Source organism: Oncorhynchus mykiss, chromosome 24, assembly GCF_013265735.2.
Source record: "Oncorhynchus mykiss isolate Arlee chromosome 24, USDA_OmykA_1.1, whole genome shotgun sequence".
Lineage (NCBI taxonomy): Eukaryota > Metazoa > Chordata > Actinopteri > Salmoniformes > Salmonidae > Oncorhynchus > Oncorhynchus mykiss.
Window position 1 is genome coordinate 21,346,398 of NC_048588.1, and position 11,928 is coordinate 21,358,325.

At 44.3% G+C, this 11,928-nt stretch overlaps 1 protein-coding gene across 2 annotated transcripts in view; it reads left to right on the top strand.

The window, feature by feature from the left end:
* Positions 1 to 10,058, top strand: part of dscamb (Down syndrome cell adhesion molecule b) — a 126,987-nt gene extending 116,929 nt beyond the window's left edge. Inside the window, exons 30-33 of one of the 2 annotated variants that reach the window (XM_036961246.1) lie at positions 88 to 237; positions 1,333 to 1,626; positions 1,758 to 2,060; positions 8,821 to 10,058. In XM_036961246.1, the coding sequence (XP_036817141.1) occupies positions 88 to 237; positions 1,333 to 1,626; positions 1,758 to 2,060; positions 8,821 to 9,236 (1,163 nt within the window). In that variant the 3' untranslated portion in view covers positions 9,237 to 10,058. The remainder of the gene's footprint in view (positions 1 to 87; positions 238 to 1,332; positions 1,627 to 1,757; positions 2,061 to 8,820) is intronic. The other variant, XM_036961247.1, reaches the window with a different exon arrangement.
* Positions 10,059 to 11,928: the final 1,870 nt, after the last annotated feature.

The following is an 11,928-nucleotide window of genomic DNA, read 5'->3' on the forward strand; positions in this document are numbered from 1 at the left end:
CTGCCACGCCAGTTTATCCCTTGCACGTTATATTTGATCGTCTTTTCTAAGAACTCATTGTCTTCCTCCCTGTTTTCTGTCTCTCAGACGACAGGTCGACGGTGCTGCTGACAGATAATGACTTTGGGGAGACGTCCAAACAGAAGTCGTCCACTGTCACGCACACAGTCCACTACCAGTCCCTGTCGCAGGCCACCGGCCCACTGGTGGACGTCTCCGATGCCCGGCCTGGAACCAGTAAGAGCTTAACCCATTTAATCACCTCTATATCCCACCCCTCACCACCTTTACTCTGTCATCCCCTGGAAGAATAGGGGTAATTCATTACTGTTTATTTGTTTGTAGTTATGTGAAATAAGAGAATGCTCTCTCTCAATACTCATATTTTCTGATATAGTTAAATTCAATCCAAGCATCTGCTGTAACTTTAAATCATTGTACATATTTATTTATCTCTCAGGTGCCTGTAACTGGACCCCAGTCCTCCAATCAGTGTTTAGACTCTAGTTTTTATTAACAACAGCTCTAACAATAAACCTCCAGGTATTCACATACCCTGATCTCAAATCCATTTTAAGCAAACTAGAATTTTCAGCTTATCATAGTTACAACCCTCAGATGCACTCACATAGCCCACAGCCCAGAGCAGTGTGAGCCAAGCCAGTGGCTGCACAGTGGCTTATGGAGGCTCTGTTGCTGCTGAGCTTCAGTGGAGCTGAACTGATGAAGAGAGGAGAGGCATCTGGCTCCACCTGACAGCTCACCTGATTGGGCTCATTGAGGCTGGCCGGGCAGCATTGTGGGCCTAAACCTTATCTGCTGACTCAGCCATATCTATCCAGAGTGTTGGGAAAACACTGCCTGGTGCTCAAGTCTCCAGCCCACTGATGGAATTACTCCACTCTGACCTACTACTATTACCACTGCTATTCTTCTCTGGCTTCTCCAGGCCGGATCTAATCATGGCCGTTCTAAAGGGACATTCTGATTTGGTGCCATTGATGCATAGCACAGTAGGTTAAATGTCTGGGTCAGACGAATATGATACAATTTTTTCTTGGGGGAATATTATATCTACTGTGAAAGGTTAGGATAGTTTCAAAACTATTAATTATTATTGATCAATAGATGTCTCTGTAATTTGATACACAGAAAATTAATACTCAATGTATGCTATTTACTGTCTAGTAGCACTTCAGTGGTATGTATGAAATGGCACCCTATTCCATTGGGACCCTGGTCAAAAGTAGTGCACTACATAGGGGATAGGGTGCCAATTCCGACACTGCCTAGGCCTCTCATCAGTAATGACCTTGGCCCTTTCACCCCCAGACCCCACAGCACGCCGCACTGCCAAAGCGGGCCCTGCAGCCAGCAGGAACCGATACGCCAGCCAGTGGACCCTGAACCCCCCCCAACCACCCACCTCCTCCCACACTCTGAGCACAGACTGGAGACTGCCCACACCGCGCGCCACCGGCTCTGTGGACAAGGAGAGCGATAGCTACAGCGTCAGCCCATCGCAGGACACAGGTACTGGACTGACCCTATGTCTCACATACAACATTAGTCTGCAGCAAAGGGGAGACCACTACTACTGTACGTGGAAGGGTCAGAGTGCTCACGGTATGTTTTAAGATATTTCCTATATATCTTAGGAAATGTAAGCTATATGCATGTACTATAATGGATGTTGCTTCTTTGTCTCTCTCTGTGTGTGTGTGTGTGTGTGTGTGTGTGTGTGTGTGACTACGCAGACCGCGCGCGGAGCAGCATGGTGTCGACAGAGAGCGCGTCGTCCACGTACGAGGAGCTGGCCCGAGCCTACGAGCACGCCAAGATGGAGGAGCACCTACGGCACGCCAAGTTCACCATCACAGAATGCTTCATCTCCGACACCTCCTCAGAGCAAATGACTGCCGGCACCAATGACTACACAGACAGCCTGACGTCCAGCACGCCGTCCGAGTCAGGCATCTGCAGGTTCACCGCCTCCCCGCCCAAGCCTCAGGACGTCAGCCGGGTTATGAACATGGCAGCACCCAAGGCCCACAGACCGGGTATACAGAACACACATGCACAGTACAGTTCAAACCTCATTGAAACTTCATTATTTTCCTCATTACTCTAGATCAGTGTTTTCTACCTCCGGTCCTCCAGTACCCCCAACAGTACATATTTTTGTTGTGGCCCTGGACAAGCATACCTGATTCTACTCATCAAGCCCTTGACAACTTGAGTTAAGTGTTCTGCCCCAATTAGACCTTGGACCACTGCATTACTACTATAACTTCCACAGCTCTCTAGGCCTGTTCAAAGTTCAAAGTTTCATAGCTTTAATTTAACACAGCATATTACAAAATGCCTATTGCAAAATAATGATCATGATCATAAGGTACACATCCTCAGATAACACCTCAGGAATGCTGTTAACGCTTGATGAAGTACAAACACCATTAAACACCCCGTAATACCCCTCTCACAGTGCTGTATTCATCTTCAGTGCTCTGCAGCAATTTCTGCACATGGAGGATCTGTCTGTCTATCTGTCTGTCTGTCTGTCCGTCCGTCCGTCTGTCAGTCTATCCGTCTGCCTGTCTGTCTGATACTGTTCTCCCCCAGGTTGGCCTCATATGACCTGCTGCTACTCAACTCCTATTCCTATTGGTCTGGCGCAGCTTGTGGACAGACCAACCAGAATGGGTTGAAATACATAGACATGAGGAAATGCACATTTTTCAAAAACTTTTTGTAAAAAATACGCACACACACACAGATTGTATATAGTACATTTAGCAAGTCCTGGCCTGCCATGTTTTCAGTCTGGGATGGGTGCATGAAGACTAGCTTGGTGTGGATGTTGTCAGATGGCAGGATCTAGGTTGGGCTGAGTTAGACAAGGTAGACAGGTTTTGGCTATCTGAGCTGGGTCTTGAGTTTCCGTCCCTCATTATGTTTTCATGGTGCGTACACGAGCCAGCTGCCCACAGTCATCAGCCAGCGGGAGGCTTAAACCGTCAGCTGAGGGCAAGTAGAGGCTATCTGTCAAGCCAATCTAAAGCTATTGTCTGTCAATACAAAACAGCCCTTTACTGCCACAATGGAGATGTTCAGTGCGATATCAGTATTTCAGACACAGAGCCTGTTGTAGCGTCGTGCTAACCCTGGTGTCACTTTCATCCAGCGGGAGCTGGGTAGACACACTTTACAAGTTTCTACAATAAGTCCCTGTTGAAGACCGTTGTTGCCAGTCTGGTATAGCATCAGCCAGCTCTGTTGTTGCACACAGTGTGGAATTCACCCATGTTAGTTTGAACAGAGTTCATTTTTATGGTGTTTTTGCCCACTGAGTGTCACATAGTAGCATCAGAATCCTCAAGAAAAAAAGGCTATATTTTCATTATAAAACAGACATGTCGATGCTGGCATACAATAGTGATGGCATACAGAAGTGCTTGATGGATATCTGTCTGTCTGTCTGTCTGTCTGTCTGACAGTGGCCCACTGCCCCCCCCCCCCCCTCCCCCCTCTGTAGTAATGTACCTTTGCCCTGAGTTGACCCTGTGACCTCCTCTGTCAGTCACACAGTGACACGGAGGAGGGGACAGCCCTCTCTCCTGTTACTCTGACACATTTCAATCACAATCACACACCTGGTACTGATACACTGGGTCAACCTGGGGTCATGACTTTGACATTAAGTGCGTCCACTACGTGTGGGATTTGGCAAGCTCATTTCTTCATGTGAGTGTGTGACCATAGTCATTGGAGCAAGCTGGATGGAAACATTGGGCAGTGATCCGTGTGACATCTCATAAACAGTCTGTCCTGTACAATTACTGTAGGAAGCCAATTATAGAGGAAGATCTTGAGGTTCTCAGCTCATAAACATTTACTGCAACACTGTTTCTTGTGTCATGGGCCTTTAAACAAGCGAAAGTGTCTATGTGTATTTGTGTGTTTGTGTGTGGGGGTGTGTGCATGTGTGTTCGCGCGATGTGTCTGTCTGTTTACTAGTGTGTGGATAGCTGTGGAAGCTCATTAGAAGGACAGATTACATAAAATGAGAACAGCTCCTTCCCCAGCAGCACAGATTGACTTGGTCACACAGAATGTTAAAACACTCATATAGAGTGCCTTTGGAAAGTATTCAGACCCTTTGACTTTTTCCACATTTTGTTAGGTTACAGCTTTATTCTAAAATGTATTAAATTGTTATTTTTCCTCATCAATCTACACACATTACCCCATAATGACAAAGCAAAAACTGTTATTTTGCTCATTTATATATATATATAAAAAAGATTGGGAGAAACTCCCCAAATACAGGAGTGCCATTCTTCTCTGCAGATCCTCTCAAGCTCTGTCAGGTTGGATGGGGAGCATTGCTGCACAGATATTTTCAGGTCACTCCAGAGATGTTAGATCGGGTTCAAGTCCGGGCTCTGGCTGGGCTACTCAGAGACTTGTCCAGAAGCCACTCCTGCGTTGTCTTGGCTGTGTGCTTAGAGTCGTTGTCCTGTTAGAAGGTGAACCCTCACCCCAGTCTGAGGTCCTGAGCGCTTTGGAGCAGGTTTTCATCAAGGATCTCTCTGTACTTAGTCTCCTAGTCCCTGATGCTGAAAAACATCCCCACAGCATGATTCTGCCACCACCATTCTTCACCATAGGGATGGTGCCAGGTTTCCTCCAGACATGACGCTTGGCATTCAGGCCAAAGAGTTCAATCTTGGTTTCATCAGAACAGAGAATCTTGTTTCTCACGGTCTGAAACTCTTAAGGTGCCTTTTGGCAAACACCAAGTGGGCTGTCATGTGCCTTTTACTGAGGAGTTGCTTCCGTCTGGCCACTCTATCATAAAGGCCTGATTGGTGGAGTGCTGCAGAGATGGTTGTCCTTCTGGAAGGTTCTCCCGTCTCCACAGAGGTACTGTAGAGCTCGGTGTCTTGGTCACCTCCCTGACCAGTGCCCTTCTCCCCCAATTGTTCCATTTGGCCGGGCAGCTAGCTCTAGGAAGAGTCTTGGTGTTTCCAAACTTCTTCCATTTAAGAAGGATGGAGGCCACTGATTTCTTGGGGACCTTACATGCTGCAGAAATGTTTTGGTTCCCTTCCCCATAAATGTGTTGATACCCTTCCCCAGATTTTTGCCTCGACACAATCCTGTCTCGGAGCTCTACAGGACATTTCCTTCGACCTAATGGCTTGGTTTTTGCTCTGACATGCACTGGCAACTGTTGGACCTTGTACAGTGGTAGAACAAGTATTTGAACCTTTTGGAATTACCTGGTCTTCTGTATAAATTGGTCATAAAATTTGATCTGATCTTCATCTAAGTCACAACAATAGACAAACACAGTCTGCTTAAACTAATAACACACAAACAATTGTAGGTTTTCATGTCTTTATTGAACACACCATGTAAACATTCACAGTGTAGGGTGGGAAAAGTATGTTAACCCTTGGTTTTAATAACTGGTTGGCCCTCCTTTGGCAGCAATAACCTCAACCAAACGTTTTCTGTAGTTGCGGATCAGACCTGCAGAAGGAATTTTGGAACATTCCTCTTTACAAAATTGTTTCAGTTCAGCAATATTCTTGGGGTGTTTGGTGTGTACTTCTCTCTTGAGGTCATGCCACAGCATCTCAATCGGGTTGGTCAGGACTTTGACTGGGCCACTCCAGAAGGCGTATTTTCTTCTGTTTAAGCCATTCTGTTGTTGATTTACTTCTGTGTTTTGAGTCATTGTCCTGTTCACCATACTTTACAGTTGGGATAAAGTTTTGATGTTGATGTGCTGTGCCTTTTTTTCTCCACACATAGTGCTGTGTGTTCCTTCCAAACAAGTCAACTTTAATTTAATCTGTACACAGAATATTTTGCCAGTAGCGCTGTAGAACATCCAGGTGCTCTTTTGCGTCCTCCCATGAACACCATTCTTGTTTAGTGTTTAAGTATCGTAGACTTGTCAACAGAGATGTTAGCATGTTCCAGAGATTTCTTTGTCTTTAGCTGACAGTCTAAGAGTCTTCTTAACCTCATTGAGCATTCTGTGCTGTGCTCTTGCAGTCATTTTTGCAGGACGGCCACTGCTAGGGAGAGTAGCAACAGTACTGAGCTTTCTCCATTTATAGACAATTTGTCTTAGCGTGGACTGATGAACATCATGGCTTTTAGAGTTACTTTTGTAACCCTTTCCAGCTTTATGTAAGTCAACAATTCTTAATCTTGGGTCTTCTGAGATATCTTTTGTTCGAGGCATGGTTCACATCAGGCAATGCTTCTTGTGAATAGCAAAACTCAAATTAGTTTTTTTATAGGGCAGGGCTGCTCTAACCAACATCTCCAATCTCAAGTCATTAGCCTAGGGGTTCACATACTTTTTCCAAACTACACTGTAAATGTTTAAATGATGTATTCAATATAGACAAGAAAAATACAATAATTTGTGTGTCATTAGTTTAAACAGACTGTTGTTGTGACTTAGATGAAGATCAGATCTAATTTTAAGTCAAATTTATGCAGAAATCCAGGTAATTCCAAAGGGTTCACATACTTTTTCTTGCCACTGTATAGACAGGTGTGTGCCTTTCCAAATCATGTCCAATCAGTTGAATTTACCACAGGTGGACTCCAATGAAGTTGTAGAAACATCTCAAGGATGATCAATGGAAACAGGATTCACCTGAGCTCAATTTCAAGTCTCATAGCAAAGGGTCCGAATACTTATGTAAATAAGTAAAAATGAAAAAAATATAAGAGAAAATTCTAATAACCTGTTTACTCTTTGCCATTATGGGATATTGTGTGTAGGTTGCTGAGGATTATTATTTTTTAATCCATTTTAAAATAAGGCTGAAACGTAACAAAATGTGGAAAAAGTCAGAGTCTGAATGCTTTCTGAAGGCACTGTTCATCAAACCCCCCAGCTAGAGACTTATTGCACGGCTGGCAATCATTATTGTGTAGCTGATACAAGTTGTGCCATTACCCTCGTACTGAAACTCACGGCCTGATGGATTTCAGCTAAGTAAATTCCTAATGAGCTCCCAAAGAAAAGCTTAAATCTATATTTAATTCAATTAAAGCTGGTCACCATTTATCATCTTTACTTGTTTTAATAAAGCCTGTAATATAAACAGTAAATTATGCATGCTCCCCATGAACTCTGGAATTCAGTCACTAAGGTCACATGTAGGATACAATCTACATAGACGAGCCGGTCCTCCTCTGTGTGACGAGGTGGTGATGGTGGCGGCGGTGGTGGTGGGGGTCAGTGATTTGGCATTGAAAAGGCCAGTCACTGAAGCCTGCTGATCTCTGTGGCCTCTGAAAGATTAATATTGAAGACATCCATTAGAACAGTAATGGAAGAGTACACGTCTCCCCACCACTCCTAATCAAGTGTAAAATCTTCAGTACGACTCAGACATCTCTGGCTACTGGACACGTCTTTGTGTGGAGCTAATTTCCTAAATTAAATACGTAGTTTATTCAGTGGACGAGATACATTTACAGCAGACGTGATTGTATCATCATCCACTGAACCGTGTCCAGTGATTCACTCACTGTTTGCATGGGGGAATACTGTGTAGAGACGCCCAAGTCTTTTAAAGTGCTGCAGTGTCATTAACTAAATGTAGACTTGGGTTACATCACAGGCTTGGTTTATTCTGGCTCCTGGACAGCAAAGATTCTGTCTCCGAATGAGATTTGAAGCACCTTTCTGCTTCAGTTAACCCCAGGTACAGATGAGGAGAGTTTGAGAGTGGGCAGTGCAGGGCTGTTTGACGTAATAGTCCTGAAGAAATGGAAAGGTGATTTGAATATGAATCTGACAGGTTAATGCAGCAATATCAAAGGATAATAAATCCCGTCATCAAGCCATGAAAAATGATATCGTCCTGAAACCCTTATAGAATCTGTATCCTTCCAACTCAATACGAAAGATTACATTACATTATCCAAACTCAAATCGTATTTCCTCAACTCATTTGATTTCCTATCAAATGCCATATATCCTGACAGTAAGTAGATACCGTATGAAAATACCCATATGGAATAGAAAATAACGAATAGAAAGTAATCAAGTAATGCTGACATTGAGAACTGTCCTCCCAGCTCAGTATGTAGTGAGTGCACCCCTCTAATCTTCCTGACTGGGTACCCCTTTAACCTTCCTGCCTGGGTACCCCTTTAACCTTCCTGACTGGGTACCCCTCTAATCTTCCTGACTGGGTACCCCTTTAACCTTCCTGCCTGGGTACCCCTTTAACCTTCCTGACTGGGTACCCCTTTAACCTTCCTGACTGGTACTCCTTTAACCTTCCTGACTGGTACCCCTTTAACCTTCCTGCCTGGGTACCCCTTTAACCTTCCTGACTGGTACCCCTTTAACCTTCCTGACTGGGTACCCCTTTAACCTTCCTGACTGGTACCCCTTTAACCTTCATGCCTGGGTACCCCTTTAACCTTCCTGACTGGGTACCCCTCTAACCTTCCTGACTGGGTACCCCTTTAACCTTCCTGACTGGGTATCCCTTTAAACCTTCCTGACTGGGTACCCCTCTAACCTTCCTGACTAGGTACCCCTTTAACCTTCCTGCCTGGGTACCCCTTTAACCTTCCTGCCTGGGTACCCCTCTAACCTTCCTGACTGGGTACCCCTTTAACCTTCCTGACTGGGTACCCCTTTAACCTTCCAGACTGGTACCCTTTAACCTTCCTGACTGGGTACCCCTCTAACAGTCCTGACTGGATGACCCTTTAACCTTCCTGACTGGGTACCCCTGTAACCACCTCTCTGGTCTCATCCCTCAGGAGGAGAGCTGGTGCACCTGCCCCCGTACCTACGAATGGACTTCCTGTTAAACCGTGGCTCTGCATCGGGAGGCCGGGGGTCCAATGGTGGCAACGGAGGAAGAGAAGGAGGAGGAGGGGAGACAGGTGCGTTGGGTCAGGCGTGTTTGGAGCCCCAGAAGAGCCGCACACTGAAACGGCCCCCGCTCCTGGAACCCACACCCATGGAGGTGCCCACATCCAGGGAGGTGCAGCAGTGGCAGCCAGGGACTGCCTCCACCCTTCCCCAGCGTGAGCCCACTGGCCGTGAGGCCACCGGAGACCTGGCCCAGGCCCCGGCTGCCAAGCTCAGCAGCTCACAGGAGTCCCTGCTAGACTCCAGAGGACACTTAAAACAGAGCAACAACCCCTACGCAAAGTCCTACACACTGGTATAACACAAGGAGTTACGTTACACACTCCGGGACTTAGACTGTAAACTGTACTGCAGAGAGCTGGCACGGAACAATGATGATGTTGGACACTTTTCAACAACGACTAATATATATTTCTGACTCCAAGTGGATGCGTTACTTTGATTCTTTCTGTATTTCTTTCTCTTGCTTTCTTTCGTTCCTTCTCTTCTCTATTCCTTTCTTTTATTATTTTGTTCTTGCTCCCTTCTTTCCTCTTCTGGCTCTCTGATTTCTCCGTTTTATTTTCTATTTGAGTAGTCTTTTATTCTAAACACCATATGAAAATTGCCAAAATAATGTATTTAAATTTGACGAAGAAAAATACTATTGAATTTATATCAATGATAATTATAGTCATTATTATTATTATATATAAAAATGTAAAAATGTCTAAAAACAAGAAGAAGAAGAGGAGGAGGACTCTGGAGCACTCTGCGGGAGGATATTGCTTTCTTCATTTATTTATTTTGTTTGTCGCAGTGTGATCAAATCGATGATTGGATAGCTGGCGGTTTTTCAATAATGAGAGGAGCCAAGGAAAATAACTGCATTAAAGCTGAACCTGTCTGTCCATGCCTTCGACTCAATCTACTCAGATAGATTGTTACTACATTCTTCAACCTTTCCAATGACTGCATGGGGACTGATCTATGACAATTTACAGGAATGGCTGGAAAATCCAAAAGAGAATTTTGTCACACTATGAAAATTATACAATGTGAATATATATAAAAGAGATCACTTTTATTTGTGGATATTACAGGGAAAATGATTTGGTTAATAAAGTCCTTAGTCATGTTTGCACACGTGGGTTTGATTTGAGATTTGGACAATACTGCTTATTCTCTTTCTTCCTCCATCTCTAACCCTCTCAGCCACCACAGAGCCTAGCATACCGATCACTCCATAGCCTGTGTGTTGTGTAACACAAGCACCCTTCACTACACTGCAATAATTGATTTGGGTGTATACATGATAAATGACTCTGAACAGGTCACCTGGATCGGATGTCTCACATTATATTAGCTAGTAGAGGGCAGGCAGGGTATAGACATCACTGCTCCCTATCAGACCTCAGGGGTATCTGACTCCATTGATCCGCTCCCCCTTAGTGCAGAGGGCTCTCTGGTTAAATAGGTATGATTTATCCACACTAGTGATGACTTATTGGTATGTGGAGAACTGTGGCAATCCACCTGAATCACCTGAAAGCCCAGATCTAATGTTAACGCTGCAGTGAAGGGTATTGACTAGAAATATCTGTCAGCATTGTGACCTTATTTCAGGGAGATGACAAACTAGTGAAAGATGAGACTTCCTGTGTCTTAGTTAATGTTTTGGGGTCATTTAAGTCTGTTAGCACTGGTTGTATCTAACTGAGTGTTGGGCTCTTTTCATTTGACTTCTCAACATGGCTCTCACTGGGTTCGATCTGACTTCTCAACATGGCTCTCACTGGGTTTGATCTGACTTCTCAACATGGTCTCACTGGGTTGGCCTGGAGTTGTCACCCCCAACAGGGGGCGCTGTGTAGTCACGCAACACAGCACCTCTGTGACAATAAATGAGGAGAAATTGGTTTTGCTTTAGAGAGGGCTGTACAGTATTTAAACAGATTTTGACATTCTTATGGGAAGCTTCAAGGGCAGGACAAGAACACACGGTCGTCTATCCATCCGTTTGAAGCGTCGCTAGACTCTACCACACAGAACCCAATAAATTATTCATCCCCACACCGACACTGGGTCCCAGATCAGGTTCACATTGTCACACACCGATCACCCTATGCCGAAGTATGGGGCACCACACACACACATACACAGCACTATGCCTCTACAGGGAGTAGTAGTGACATCTTAATGAATCTACAACCTCTCTGGAAAGTTAGGGTTTGTTTCCTGCCCAAATGGGTGTACTTGTAGACAGACCATCTATAATGTAGCACTGGAGATCTGATGATATTCTCCACTGAGCCTGAGTCGTCACATCACAGCTATGGGGCTTACGTAATGACAGATATGGGCACTTGGTGTGGGAAACTATGTTGTGTTTAGAAAAACATAGGAGCCTTTTATGTGTCCCACATCTTCAGTACATGATGACATATTCCTAATTGACTTGATATCATGTATATACTGTACATACTAACATGATGTAACTGGGGAGAAGATTATCCTCTCTTGACGTGGGAAGTGTGGTTATAACTCATATTTTCTACATATCGTCGCTGTCTGATGAAAACTACATTTTGTTTTACATGTATTAAAATCAGTAACCCGTCAATGTACTCTGAACATTTTATAACACTAGGACCATGCAAATGTATTCAAAATATTCTAAATAGGTTCTGATGTTTTATAATTGTATGTTCGTTAAAGGGAAATAAGGGTCATTTTTTTTCAATTTCCTATCAAGCTTCTGTTTTGGAGAGTAGAGGTTTTCATCAGACATCAACAATATGCTCCTATGTACAGTATATGCCTCATGACAGCGATAAGTAAGTGTCATGTACAGTAGTGAATTTAATATATGAGTGCTGATTTCACTCTCATACAGTAAGTATAGAATGGAGGAATAGAGTGCTTCTGTTCCTCTGACCGGAGCCCATTATTCCACCTCCCAATGCGCACAACGGAGAGAGAAGCTCCAAATCTAATCAGATTTTAGAGACACG